We start from the raw sequence: 13,731 nt of genomic DNA, 5'->3' as shown, positions 1-13,731 counted from the left end.
GCCTCAACTCGGAAGCATTGTTCAATTTCTGAGAAGATGAACCAGAGCCTCGAAGAAGCGAACAACGACGGCGAAAGCTACCTGAATGACACTTTTTACTCTTCCACGTCTACTGACAACTTAGAGCATGCAAGGACCTTTCGTAATTCAGTGTTAATGCAGGACATGTCCGGAGAGAAACCTTACAACCCTGAACAGGAGCAGATACCCAGCGATCCTAGTGACACGCAGGGCAAGCAGTACCTCAAGTCGAATACTAATGACGCGAATGACCGGGAAACGGAAACGAAAACGTTAACCGTCACTGCTTCTCCCTCTTTGAGCGCGCTCGCAGGAATTCTCAACGAGAAAGCCATTCAAGCTGAGAAAAAAATGAGATCCAGCATGATCCTCGACAACTCAATACAGGAGTCAATCCCCGAAGAGGAACACAGTGTACACAACTCTCCTGTTCTTATTGACATAGATGGAACAAGCGACGGTAGTTATAGACTCAAGTTTCCTCCTCAAATGGCGCATCTTCAAAACGAAATTGAACAGCCAGATTTTCTCACTACGCCAAGATTAGACCCTCCGACGCCTCGTGTTGAGCCGGCAGACTCTGACTTGCCGAATGGAGGCCAGCAGGAAAAACCACAAGAACAGGTTTCCAACGTCTCTTCGGAGCGTGAAATTGAAACACAGAATTCTAATTCCCCTAAAGCAACAGCAGAGCGTGCGGATAATTCGCGACCTCTCCCAAGGAAGCAGGCTTCTTTGAGGTCTTTCTCTGGCATGTCCGTGGGTTCTTTTGCGTCAAACGAACAACCTCTCAAAGAGTCTAGCTCGGGCAAAAAGAGAAAGAGCATATTCTCCTTTTTGAAGAAAAAACCTCGGAAAAACAGCTCGCTACTGTCTCAAGATAACAGTTCTAGTGCTACCCTTCCTACTTCAGCGACATTCTCAGTCTCAAAATCTTACCATGAAAATGACCTTCCAGCTTCCACAAGATTAACCAAAAACTCACCTAGTAATGGGAGCATTTTTAGCACGTTTAGGAAAAACAAGGCTTCCAAAAAAGAAGCAGCAGCAGCAGCAGATCGCACTTTACATGTTCCTAAACAGCGGGCTACCTCAGGCGACTCAAATTCTTCTAATACTGGAGGCGCTTCTCAACAAAAGCGTGGCGTGCAAACAAGAAAGCCGACGCCTCTTGACTTTGAGCATGTTTCCCAAAAGGCGCCTTCTACACAACATAATTCACCAATTCTCACCGAACCATCTACCGAATTACAAAATACTCCACAACTTGTCGTGAAATCACCTGTGCCATCAGAAAATAAAGTGCCAGACGACGTCGGCGAAAGTTTGCTGAAAGCAGACTCTGGCGGCGTTTTGTTTCCCAAGTCACTTAGTGCCCACGAGGTCGAATCCATTGTGTCCCTAGAGAGATCAAGATCAGTCAAGTCTGCAAAGAGAAACTCTTTGAATTCGCACAGAGTCTCTTTGACCGATAACATGTCAGCCAAAATAAACAATGATGGCATGTTTATCACCGAACCTTCGGCTCCTAAATTATCCACACCGGATCTTACCAAGTCGCCTACAAGCAGTATCTTGAGAAACGGAACCTTTGACACTCTAGAGTCTTCAACCCAGAGAGGGTCCTATGCCGAGCCAAACAACTTGGGCATATCAAGTGCCGGGCTTCGTGCGCAAGACAGAGATTTTTCTTTTACATCAATTGAACAGAAGCTCAATGACATCACTTTAGATAGCGAAAGCGAGGACGAGCTAGCCGTTAACACCAAAAAAGCTTCCACTTCGGCAGGAGAGAACTTTGATACTGAGCTCATGTCTGACATAATGGAGTTTGCGAATATCATTGATTTTGGGAAAGATCTAGATCTGAACCTGGATTTGAGTCAGGAAGACATTAATTATAAGTCTCTCAACCCTTCTGACGTAAAACAGAGCGAGAAACTTCCGCGTGATGAAATGTCTGCAGACTCATTCAACTTTAATAGCGTCGCTCAGGTTCCGTTAAGCTCGAGTGGCGACCGGCAATCTTTCTCACAGCACAGCTATAGGAGCAGCATCGAGAGAAATGATACCACTAACACTGATAGGACTAGTTTCAGAAGGCATAGTACCCTCCTGTCGCCGCCATTGAACGAAGACACAAGGACTGAGCAGATGAGAAACATACTCAGTGCGGATGACGACGACGACGAGTTCGAGGGTGAAGATTTCAATGAATTGGAAGAAAAACTTGAATCTCAAACGATTGGTTCTCCTACATGGCAGCCACCGCTAGACAATCGGAACAGGCCAATATCGATATCCTTCAAAGGCCTCCGAGCAAACCAGTTGAACAGTTCATCCAACTTATCTGCTCTACGGCTATCACCATCAGACTACACAGTTTCTAATTCGCACGATTTAATGTCTGAGCGCAAGTCTGTTTCTTTCTCCTCCAGCATCGTTTTGTTTTCAACTTACACTGAAGACGAGTACGATCGGCACCCTGAGGTGGCAACTTGCAATCAACTAACTCCACAATTGGCGCAGATAATCAAAGAGGAGCTCAACACCCTCAAAGCGGAGATGGAAGTTCACGAAGAGTCTCGATGCTACACACACTTTTTTTGATTACCTTTTTCAGAGAGTTTACCAGACTGAGCATTAGAGAGCAAGCAAAGTGCCACAGTTTTCAGGTTAATGGGTTTTATTCCTAACGAACATTCGCTGAGCGCAGGTCCACTGGCTGATGATACCCTGTCTAACTGTTCAAACATTTATTTCTTAAACTGACATTTGAAGTTCGTAAAAAGACACGATTTCTTGATCAGAAAATTTTAAGCTTATGAACATGAAGTCTAAAGGTTGAAAAGCGTTACCTCATCGAAGGCTAAAACCAAACACTTACGAACTCGGAATGGTATATTACGCTCAAAGCACGCACTCCGCCTATCCAGGACAACTGATTTGCCCGGTTTACGAACTAGAAAAAGGCACAGACTCGCAACAAGTTATCAGATACATTGCTGGCGCCGGCGTAGCAGAACAGGACTACGAACTAAATGGTCAGAAAATAATAGCATTAGCGGCAACAGTCGTCGGAGAGGTCAAGTTCGATGAAGAACTTAAAGAGATGGTACCGAGCGGCGAAGTTGCTGAGTCCAACGAGAATGAGGAAGAAGAGACAGTAAGCACAGAAGAGGAAAGGCATTTTATTGTTAGTGTGACTGACAAGCGCCAAGATGGACAAGCAGTTACTGCGGATTTTGCCAACAACTTGCCCAGAGAAGGCGACATAGTCCTCGCGAGAGTTACAAGAATCTCACAGCAGAGGGCTAACGTTGAAATTCTGGCCGTGGAAAACAAAACCACGCCAGTAGATTCAGGGGTCGGCAGTAACGGCGCTGGCATAGTTGCGGCTGGGGGCGGCTCGGGAGGGGCTACTTTTTCGGTCTCCCAGGCCTCTTCTGATCTTGGGGAAACATTCAGAGGTTTAATCAGTTCTAGAGATGTTAGAGCTACAGACAGGGACAAAGTTAAGATAATAGATAGCTTCAGACCAGGTGACATAGTCAGAGCGCAGGTTATTTCATTAGGCGACGGTTCGAATTACCACCTCTCGACAGCGAGAAACGACTTGGGAGTTGTGTTTGCGAAGGCATGCAACGGAGCGGGTGGTATGATGTACGCAATTGATTGGAAAACCATGGTAGCCCCATCTACGGGATTCACAGAGGCTCGGAAATGTGCCAAACCATTTTGAGGGCCTGAACGAGCATCATCGAAAGGAATTTATAATTAGACTCTTCAAAACTGTTTATAGAATATACTATTCCTATATTTTATCAAATCATCTCTGTGTCATTGAATCGTTAAATGAAAATCTCAAGGTCCGCCTCAAGCCTCAACTGGATGAAGAAGCTCCTCATGGTTGCCTCTGAGGTCGGACTCGCTCAACCCGACCTTACTGCCAAACTTTTCAAACCTCGACAAATAATGTGATCTATTCTTAGCCGCAATCTCTTTCAGTTTTGGCCAGTAGACATCATGCTTGTAAGTGAAATCCAAATAACCGCCGTAGAGCTTGTCTAACTGATCTTCAGGAACGTACTTGGGGAAAGGCTCGTCAAATACCAGTTTTTCTCTGGTCAATGGGTCGATGAAAGGATGGATCATCTTCAGGAAAGTCCAAGCCAACCATGGAATGTTCGTCAGAAGAGCTTTACCAAGCCGCTCGGGGTAGTGGGTCTGAAGGATGTGCAGAACCTCTTTGCCAACTCCGATGGGAGGAATCTTGCTGTTCCCCGAGACCTTGGGCACGTCTGAGTGGTCTTTAAAGTCTATCAAGAGAGCCAAAGAATCCTGCCCTTCCGGCATAAAATCGATGACTCGTTCCAGCATGAAAACCAAGTGCTGCACTTGTCTGTGGGACGTTTTGGTGTTTTGTCTGCCGGGCTTGAGGTACAAGATGGGACGCGCATCGTTTTCAAACCCCAGCACAACCTGCTTACCGGTCTCCTCTTCGACTGCTACAGCGTCGGAAGTCAGCCGATCGCCGTTTTCTTCACCAAAGTTGTTGATGCCGAACTGGCGTCTCCACGCCAGTGATAGAGCGATACGCTCGATACACTCCTTCACGTCCCACTTGGTGGCCCGCAGGTAGCGCTTGAAACACTCTCTAGTCAACCATGCCTTTTCGAGGTCGGACAATGGCTGCAACTCCGCGTCCTTCTCTTTTTCGGACGTTGAAATTCTCAATTCAGGATCACTGAAGTGTTTCAACACCTCTTGGTACTTCTTGGTCTGCCCTTCATCGAGCTCCTTCTCCGCAGGAGGCTTGACGGACGCAGGAGGCTTCTCAATCGGCGTCTCTATTTTTATCAACTTCGAAGGATCAACGGTGCTTTCCTTCGCCTTGTCTTTGTTTCTTCTAAACATAATTCCAGTAGGTCTTTAAGTTCGCAGGCAGCTCGGTTCCTAAAGCTTCAAGGTGGCTTGGAAATACCTCAACGTCTTGATATATGTTTATCCTATCGGTCCTTCACTGTGCGCTTCGGCCGTTCCTTTAGTCATCTTTAAATACAGCTCTCGACCCGTCAGGGAAAAAAGCCGTATGTAACGGAACACGGACGCGGAAGGAGTATTTCTCATAGGCCGCATGCATCACGTGAAAAGAGCGTGACTTCAGATGATTAATCACAGAATGAAAGGTAAACCTTACACGTGATATATGTATAGATGTAATGACAATGCGGGTTGGGTATTAAGATGGCCAGCTAGCCCTGGCGGGGCTGGTCGAAGATGTAGGCGCTGGAGGTGTTGCTATGCTGGCTCAGGACCTGCTGCTGGGGCGAGGGAGCAGCGAAAATGCTAGTTTTGGTGTTTTTTCTGTGAATTTTGGTGGAATTGACCTTGACCACAGTGGGCTTTCTCTTTACAGAGGGTTCTGCTCGGGGCGTGGGCGGCGTTTTGGGCTTCGGCAGAGGCCTTCTGCGCTTCAGGAAAAGGTTTTGTTCGGGGGTTGGCTTCCGGCGTGCAGACGGAGCGACTGCTGGTGTGCTTCTCTTAGGCTGAGAGGTGTCCTGCATTGTTGCGGGAAGCGGGGCGGGCGCGGCGACAGGCGGAGCAGGAGCTGCGCACGGGGCTGGCGCGGCGGGGCTAGGCGCGGGTCTCCCCACCTGGCCACCGAACGCCAGCCGTTTCACCGGCCGGCTCTTGGCATCGTATCCGCCACTCTTGAAGTGTAACTGCCGCTTTTGGTGTTCCTTATAGGATTTTGCAAACAGGCCTGAGCGCTCGCCTGCTCCGGCGCGCGCTGCGGCCTTGGTACGTCGCTCGCAGTAAACGGGGTCGTCAAGCGGCACGATCTGCTTCTTTTCCTTCTCCTGCTGCATCTCTTGCATCCGCATCCGCAGCCGCTGCGTGCTGAGCTCCTGTTTCCGTAACATGTCTTCTTGGTACTTGAAATAAAGCATCCGGCTGGGCACCTTATACTTGTGCGTCGCAGGCTCCTTGCGCACAGCAAAGCGCAGAAACCCTCGCATGAGCTCCTCGTCCCGCAATTTGGGTGGGTCGTGCTTCTCTACAAAATCAGCGTAGAATGCTACTATTTCGTCCCGCTTACGGTGGTAAGTGTCGTGCACATGCATCGGGAAGTCCTTCTTGAGCAGCTCTACCCAGGCTTCTTCATCCTCAAATATTAGCAGCACGTTTGATTCCTCCAACTTACACAGGTGCTCCATCTTCAGCTTCAACAGCACATTTCGTACCAGCCGGTAAGGCACGTTTGCCACATTTTGCAACATAAGATGGTTTCTCATTAAGCTGATTTCACACAGAGAGCTGAGGCTCTTGATCTTCGTCTGTTTGTGTTCCATAGTAAACTCTTCTTCGTTTTCCGATATCGGCATCGTTAAGAAGTTGCTAGCGCTTTCGCGACGCAACCCTAACTTGAATATGCTGTGTCCGTGAAGCGATAGGTCCAGCGGATGAATCGTTACCTTTAAAGTTGCAAGAGATGATGCCAATAACGTAGAAGCGATGGAGCTAAATGTCAGTGCGTATATAGTGATATATGTCAAGCGGGGTTAAAACTCCAGAATCTCAAGCTAAGGGTAACCAACAAGCTGCCAGTGATTAGGAATGATTTGCGAAGCTGAATCTCCCTGAGATCAGGACTATTGGCGGCTAGGAGATGACCTGGAGAAAACTATTCGTCATGGATGACTATACTATACCCGGAGTATCAATCAGGAGCAAAGCTCCGTCAGCGCGAACGCTAAAGATAAGGCAGCGTGTATTCCGTTTTGGATGCGAGCGCGAGTTCGCGAATTCGCGAATCTCGGCTGAGTTACAGTCGTAAAGTGTAAGGCGGAACTTACTGACCGAAAGCCCCTGCAGCTTTGCTTGTTTTGCAAAAGCAACCTGCGTTTGTTAGTTGTAGTACCGCAAGCTGCTAGGTTACATCTCATCTGCTTACTAGCTTTGCCTTGCGGCCCAAGCCTTTGCTCTATTGTGCTCTCTGGCATTGTTCTCGGGCGACAGCGACGGAAGCGTACGTTATGATAGTAAATTTCTTGGAACTGAAAGCGCACGGCATTCAGCCCAAGACATACCACCGGCTAGCACTGCTGGGTAGTCAAGCTAATGGCATGCAACCCACTTGGTGGACTGCCTGCATGTATTGAAGTTCAGATGTCATTACTCTCTTAAAACTACACAGGCCCTCTGGTTGCGTTTTCCGTACCAGCGGCCTTTTTTATGAACATGCTCAAGACTAAAAATGCGACAGTGTACTCGCTCTCGGCCCTCCTGCCACTTAGGAGAGATTGGCTGCTTCCAGAACTTTTCCTTCGTTCAAATCTCGCCTTCTGCCAATTTATTGCCCCTACTCACCACGGAGCGCCTTGATCACTGCAGGCCTCCTCATCATATGCTTTGTCCACTTGTAGACCTCTGGAAATTCAAGCTTTATGTTTATGCCAATTCTGTCCACAACGTTGTTCCAAGGCACGAAGGAGAGGTCCGCCACGGTAATCTTGTCTCCCACAAGCCACACGGGGTAGTCAAAGAATCGACTTCTAGAGAGCGGGGTTGTGCCGGCTGAGTATGCCGCAGCATTTTCTGTGTCAAGCTCCATGATCAAAGCTTCCCTCCGTTCCGCTAGGGCCATCTCCACAACACCGTAAACCCTCCTTACTTCGTCAGTGTATCTGTCAACAGCGCTTTGGATCTTTTGTGAGTGGAAGTATCTAAAGTGAAGAGCCTGCCCTATCATTGGGGCGTGGCCGGAGGTCTGGAAGAATAGCCACGCGGTTATATGTGCCTGCTCACCCATGTTCTCAGACCACAGAAGAGGCTCGCCGGTCTCACGATAGTATCTGTTCACAAGGTGCAGTATAATAGCGCCAGATTCCCATATCGCCAGGTTGTCCATGCTGTGGTCAATCAACGCAGGAACGCGCGCATTAGGGTTAATAGCCACGAAGTCGGGCGCGCGGTGCTCGCCAATATTGAAGTCCAAAAAGATTGTATTGTACTGAAGGTTCAGCTCACTGAGAACAATGGAAACCTTGAAACCGTTGGGCGCAGACCTGTGGGAGAAGATTGTGTATCCTTCTTCAGGTTGATTCTGAAAAAACTTGCTTATCCTGGAGCTGTCAATTTGGGCAGGTCCGACGTACTGTTGCTGTTGTTGCTGCTGCTGCTGGGCCTGTTGTAGCTGCTGCTGCTGGTGCGCCTCCTGTTGACGCAGTAGTTCTTCGGCCTGCTGAGCGTTCAGGTTGTTCCTTTGCGCCTCGCCCATCAGCTGCTGCCGGTTCATACGATTATGGAAATCGATGTTTATGTTGCTCTGGTCTGTGGTTGTGTTGCTATTTCCCAAGTTTACCTGACGAAGCGCGCTGGATAAGTTTGATACAGCGGCGCTCACAGAACCTCCGACTGAAGTTTGCTTTTCCCCAACCATCTTTGAAGACACGGCAAGCACTTACCTGCTGGTGCAATTATGTCAGCCCCGAAATCGATTCCAGTCGAGTTTTCAGCGACTAAAGTTCCTCTTGAACCTCTACTACTTTACGCTTTGTCGTGTCTCCTTCCAGAGATGATGGCTTACTTCAAAAAAACTTTTCATTTTTTCATTAGACAAGCCAATTTCTAAGCTCAAGGCACCTCGTACTATGAGACCCGATGACAAGGAATGGAGTAAACAAACCCATAAGGTTGCTGCGTACTTGAACTGGGGTCTCTGAAATAATTGTATATTTTGCAGGGATTCCTGGTGTGAATTCCGCAGTTTTAGCGTTTTGATTTCTTGGCCTTAGTGGCTTTGACAGGAGCAGCGTGGTTGCTTTTCTTGATGTGCTTGAATAGAGTGTTTCTGGTAGTGAACTGGTCGGAACAAGTCCCGCACTGGTAGGTTGGAGGGGGCGAGGGCTGGACAGACGAAGTTGCTTTATTTTTGCCCTTCTGCTTCTTCTTAGGTTTCTTGTTGTTGTCCCAGCTGTCGGATTCGGTATCTTCGCCCGCGCCTCCTTGAAGCGAAGCTAGTAGCTTGCTCAGTTCATCCACGTCTTCCTCTTGTTTAGAGGCACTTGGACTTTTAGTTCCGTCTGAAATCTCGAAATCGCTGTCGACTTCATCATCAACTGTGAAGCTGTGCTTCTCCTCATCGATCTGGTCATCAGGAAGGGTAGACTTGCCCTCCTTAGACCCCACTGTTGCCGATTCCGGAACTTCCGAATCGCTAGGGGACAGGGAGTCGTCACCCTTGTCGGAGATTTCTTCCAATTCTTTTTGTATCCGCTCCAATTCTGCGTTGATCATGTCGAGCTCGTCCATTTTTTGCAGGTCCTCGGCGTTTGATCCAAATTCCTCGTCGGCTGAATTAAACTCGTCAACGTCTGAAACGGCGTCCAACCCCAGAACCATGTTGTCCTTATGCATTTCTCTTTGGATTTGCCGCAGCATCTTTTTGTGGCTTTTAGTGTTGTTGTGGTTTTCAAGCTGGTTAGGCGACTTGAATGTTTTGTTGCAGATGAAGCACTCATACACCAAAACTTCATCCTCGGACCCTTCCGGCGCATCATCAGCGGTTTTGGATTCATCAAAATAGGCTTCCATTTCGTCCCAGTCGAGGTCGTCAACTGTTTGCCAGCTCTGTAGCTTGAAAGGGTCCCCAACGTCTCTCGAGTTAGCAAGCCTATCCTTTTCTATCTGCTTCCTGAGGTCTTCTTGAAGCTTTTTGCGCTTTTCCTGTTCAAATTTGGCTGCACCCTCCTTCATTCTTTTGTCGAACTTCTTAATGAAGACAACAAACCTCTTAACAGTCTTGTTGTACTCGCTGCGGGCTTGTTGTCGCAGCTTCTCATTCCGCTTCTTTATCTCTCTCTTTGTTCTTCTATCATAATTGCGCGAATACATATATTCGTCTTTCCAACTGAAGGTTTTGACAGTGTTAAAGCTTGACCAATCGCGGTAAAACGCTCTCAGGTACTGAAAACCGGCGCTCGAATCACCAAAGGGCGGGAACAGCAACGTTTCTTGCGTTGAGTATTTTTCGAAAGCTTTGCGGTAGCCTTGTGTACCCATATCTGCTTCGAAAAAGTCGTCTTGATACTTAGCGAATTTAGGCAGGCCTTGCATTCTTCCAAAGCGGACCTCTTCGCTTGCCAGTTTCGCGAAAACCTTTCCTGCAATTTGGTAGAAACCTGCAGGCGTGTCATCTACTCGCGAATACAGCCCTGTGTTAAAAAACTTTAGAAGGTCATCGGTAGTCACCCCCGAAACTGCAGCATCGACCTCGTATTCATCGTAATCATCACCATTTTCTGCGCCAAAATCATCACTTAATATTTGCTGTTTGTGGGAGTCGTACCATGCACGTTCCTGAGGATCGGCAAGTACCTCGTAGGCAGACCGAATTGTTGCAAAGACTGTTGTTGCTTCCTCAACATTATCAGGGTTCTTGTCAGGATGATACTGTAAGGCTTTTCGGCGATACGCTTTCTTTAGGTCGGAGTCCGATGCCGTCGTCTCCACACCGAGAAGCTCATAGTAGCATGTTTTCATGATAAAAAGCTAACCACAGCGAAGCACCGGTACCTCCAGGTTGCTTTAAAACAAATTATTAAGTTCTTCTGCAGATGATACACATTGATTAAACAATTCATTGGATCAAACCTAGCGGCAGTACAGATCCAAATTTTTAGCCATTCGTTAACGGTGATAACGACAACCTGGCGCTGACCTCTTTATAGAGATTATCAAGGCATGACTCGAGAGGGTGATCAAGGTGACATATATCATGGTGATCCAGGTATTGGCCATACGCAACGTTGGTATACCTTTTTATATCAATTGTTTCTCGGAACATCAAGTAGTGGATTTTATTGGCAAAGTGGAGACAAATGTTCTTTTCATATCTTAAATAGATACCCACTAGCGGCATCTTCTTGGTGATCTTAGCGAGAGGAATTTCTAGAAGAAGAATGATGTTCTTGATAATGTTTTGGAGTTCAACCATGTCCATGTCGTTAACAGCGTCAACCATAAGAGAGTCGTAAGTTTTGCGACTGAGATGTGGGCGTGACTGCGATGCCATCTGGAATGTGATCTTTCTCGATGCTTTTCCTTTGAGCCTCGCAAGGTCTTTGCGCAGCTGAGCCGCCTCGTCCTGCGAAGTGGCATGTTCAGAGCGCTCTTGATTAAGGAGCGCGTTGGCTTCATTCAACAAAGTTTCAGTGGATTTGATTTTTGATTCAAGCGCCTGTAAATTCTGCTGCAGATCAAGTCTCTCCTCACCTAGACTTTCAATCCTATTGGACAAGCTAATAAAAGCTTTATGCTCGCCATCTACCAGCTCCCCTTTCAAACTGTTCACCTGGTCATTAAGCCTTTGCTGCATTTCCATGCTCTTCTCCTTTTCGTGAAGAAGGTCGCGTTTTTCTGCTGACAATGTGCCAACCATCGAGTTCAACTCTTCAATCCTAATGTTATTTCCAGCGAGCTGCTTAGCGATTGTACTTTCCTTGAGTTCTTGATTTTTTAATTTCTCTTCGAGCTGTTGCACTTTCACTGTCCACTCATCTTTTATGGACTCTTCCAACTTATGAAGTTCGTTGTCCAGGGCCTCAAGCCTGACTGCGCTGTTTTCAGTTGTTTGAAGCTGATCTTGGGTGAAAAAGCCTAAAATATCTGGGTTTCGTTCCTTGAAAGCGGCATCCATTTGAGTGGCGTATTTGTTCAGACGATACTGTTCGACAATGAGGTCGCCCGCCTGTATTTGGAACAAGGATACAGACTTCAGATAGCTCTCAAATTGATTTAGCTCCTGTTTTTGCATCTCTAATTCAGAATTTTTGGCCACGATAACATCTTGTAGATGTCGTACCTTCTCCTCGAGCTGCTTTGAATGTTTTCTTACGCTTGAAAGGGAGTTTGCCTCTTTCTTGCTCTTTCGCTCGACTTCTTCTTCGAGCCTTCCTATGGTCTGCAGCTGATCTGATGATATTTTTTCAAGTCTAGTAACAACTGACTTAAGCTCTTGGTTTGTTTCCTCCAACCCGTCACGGAGGTTTTCCGCTTCCAAGTGCTGTTTCTCTAGCATATTGAAACGAACAAGAATTTTCTCGTTCTCTTTCTCTGCGTCTGCGAGCTGCTGCCTGAGAGTCACAACAGTATCTCCTAAAACATGTGCTTCTTTGCTAGACTTGGTCCTCTCTAACTCGATCCCTTTTTCAAGGTCTTCATTTGCACTTTTCAGCGAAGAGATTCGGGCTTCGTAGGAACTTGACTTTGAAATAAACTCATGGTCTTGTAACTCCAGCTTCTTCTGAAGCTCCTCGTTCCTGTTTCTCAGAGATGAAAGCTCTGAGTCATACTCTTTCACCCTGCTTCTCAAGGAGTTCTCTTGAGCAATATTTTCCTTATAAAGCTCATCAATCCGCGTATTACATTCATTGAGCTCTTCAATTTTATCGTGCACAGTTTGTGAAAGATCATCATTATGTTTCTTCATGAGGTCAACTTTCGATTTAAGCTGCTGTACATATAGTTCGCTTTCGGTCAAGGCGCTTTGGATTTCGATAGCTTTTTTATGAAGGCCTGCATTGTCGGTTCTCAAGTCTTGGCATGCTTTGTCTGCGTTCTCTGTCACAGTAACTATCTCATCTTCTTTCAGCCTTATCTGCCCCTTGCATTTCGCTAGTTCTTCTGCAACCCGCTGATGTCCTTCAAATTCTGAGCGTCTATCATCTTGTGCAACCTTGAGTGCTTGCGCTGATTCTTCCACTTGGTCCTGAAGCTCTTGCAATTTCTCCCTCAACGCTTGTGCAGTCTGGTCTTGTTTCTGTAAGGTTTCCTGCAACACCTGAATATTCTCTTCTTGGCTGTCGTGCGCCTTCTTATAAAATTCAAGCTCTTCCCTGAGCCGCACGTTTTCAAACTGAAGTTCATCTGCGTTGCCCGTCGCACTCCTCTCGTTTTGGGCTTTGTGGCTTTCCATGAACTTTTCTTTTAAAAGATCTCTGGGCTGCGTGTTGCGGCTTGTAGGTGCAGACTTGCTTGAATTGATCGGTGTGGATTGCACTAGGAGATCATTAATTGTTTGATTGTGGGTGTTGTCACTTCGTGATACTTCCTTCATTGGCGTCGAAGAGCCAAGATTAGGTTCCGCGGTAGATGCTCGTGCCCCGGAAGGGATTCGGCGAACAGTAGCAGTTGGATGGGAAGAGATCTCCTGCGTGCGTTGTGTTTCGGTTGAGGCACTTGTTGCGGAATCGATAGATCCAGCGCTCATCGTCGCGTCCTGATGAGTGACTCCACGCTGCGCGTCGAGTTCTCGTGCAATCGCCAGAGCCTTCGTTTTGGCATTTATCTGGTCAATGAATGACCTTAGACTGAAACCTTGCTCGGCTCTCACTTTTGTTAGCGAAATTCCCGAATCCTCATTCTCGTCCGATACCTCGTCTTCATAATCGTACTTTTCATCCTTTGACATGTTCGAAACTGTGCTCTGGTTTGCCATTGAGTAAATATGGCCACTGCCCAGCCCAAGCATTCCTATTTTTTAGCTTGAACTTGGCCTATAGTCAGAAGACGGCGCTTGCTCTTGTATTTTAGGTTTAAGTGTTTACACAACTTAATCGCGGCACAATATATATTTTAGAACACAAAACATCTTAGTACGTCAAAGATTCGAAAATGCCTACAAAACTTTATAAAATGCCCTAA

At 47.0% G+C, this 13,731-nt stretch overlaps 7 protein-coding genes across 7 annotated transcripts; 2 read left to right on the top strand and 5 right to left on the bottom strand.

Moving 5' to 3' along the window:
- Positions 1-36: 36 nt before the first annotated feature.
- Positions 37-2,631, top strand: BNI4 (Bni4p; the record flags this gene model as incomplete). Its single annotated transcript, XM_002552109.1, has 1 exon — positions 37-2,631. The coding sequence occupies one exon, from the start codon at positions 37-39 to the stop codon at positions 2,629-2,631; it is 2,595 nt and encodes an 864-aa protein (XP_002552155.1).
- Positions 2,632-2,917: 286 nt separating this feature from the next.
- CSL4 (exosome non-catalytic core subunit CSL4) lies at positions 2,918-3,763 on the top strand (the record flags this gene model as incomplete). Its single annotated transcript, XM_002552108.1, has 1 exon — positions 2,918-3,763. One exon carries the CDS (start codon positions 2,918-2,920, stop codon positions 3,761-3,763), a length of 846 nt encoding a protein of 281 aa, XP_002552154.1.
- A 134-nt stretch (positions 3,764-3,897) lies between these two features.
- On the bottom strand, positions 3,898-4,938 carry PDR16 (phosphatidylinositol transporter; the record flags this gene model as incomplete). The annotated part of the gene is made up of 1 exon (XM_002552107.1): positions 3,898-4,938. One exon carries the CDS (start codon positions 4,936-4,938, stop codon positions 3,898-3,900), a length of 1,041 nt encoding a protein of 346 aa, XP_002552153.1.
- Positions 4,939-5,276: 338 nt separating this feature from the next.
- ELA1 (elongin A) lies at positions 5,277-6,410 on the bottom strand (the record flags this gene model as incomplete). Its single annotated transcript, XM_002552106.1, has 1 exon — positions 5,277-6,410. One exon carries the CDS (start codon positions 6,408-6,410, stop codon positions 5,277-5,279), a length of 1,134 nt encoding a protein of 377 aa, XP_002552152.1.
- Positions 6,411-7,387: 977 nt separating this feature from the next.
- On the bottom strand, positions 7,388-8,467 carry URE2 (glutathione peroxidase; the record flags this gene model as incomplete). The annotated part of the gene is made up of 1 exon (XM_002552105.1): positions 7,388-8,467. The coding sequence occupies one exon, from the start codon at positions 8,465-8,467 to the stop codon at positions 7,388-7,390; it is 1,080 nt and encodes a 359-aa protein (XP_002552151.1).
- Positions 8,468-8,796: 329 nt separating this feature from the next.
- On the bottom strand, positions 8,797-10,569 carry JJJ1 (Jjj1p; the record flags this gene model as incomplete). The annotated part of the gene is made up of 1 exon (XM_002552104.1): positions 8,797-10,569. One exon carries the CDS (start codon positions 10,567-10,569, stop codon positions 8,797-8,799), a length of 1,773 nt encoding a protein of 590 aa, XP_002552150.1.
- Positions 10,570-10,705: 136 nt separating this feature from the next.
- On the bottom strand, positions 10,706-13,558 carry CNM67 (Cnm67p; the record flags this gene model as incomplete). Its single annotated transcript, XM_002552103.1, has 1 exon — positions 10,706-13,558. The coding sequence occupies one exon, from the start codon at positions 13,556-13,558 to the stop codon at positions 10,706-10,708; it is 2,853 nt and encodes a 950-aa protein (XP_002552149.1).
- Between the last annotated feature and the right edge of the window lie 173 nt (positions 13,559-13,731).

The sequence above is a fragment of the Lachancea thermotolerans genome (assembly GCF_000142805.1).
Source record: "Lachancea thermotolerans CBS 6340 chromosome B complete sequence".
Lineage (NCBI taxonomy): Eukaryota > Fungi > Ascomycota > Saccharomycetes > Saccharomycetales > Saccharomycetaceae > Lachancea > Lachancea thermotolerans.
The sequence above is the reverse complement of the archived record's forward strand: the minus strand, read 5'-3'. Positions and strand labels throughout refer to the sequence as shown.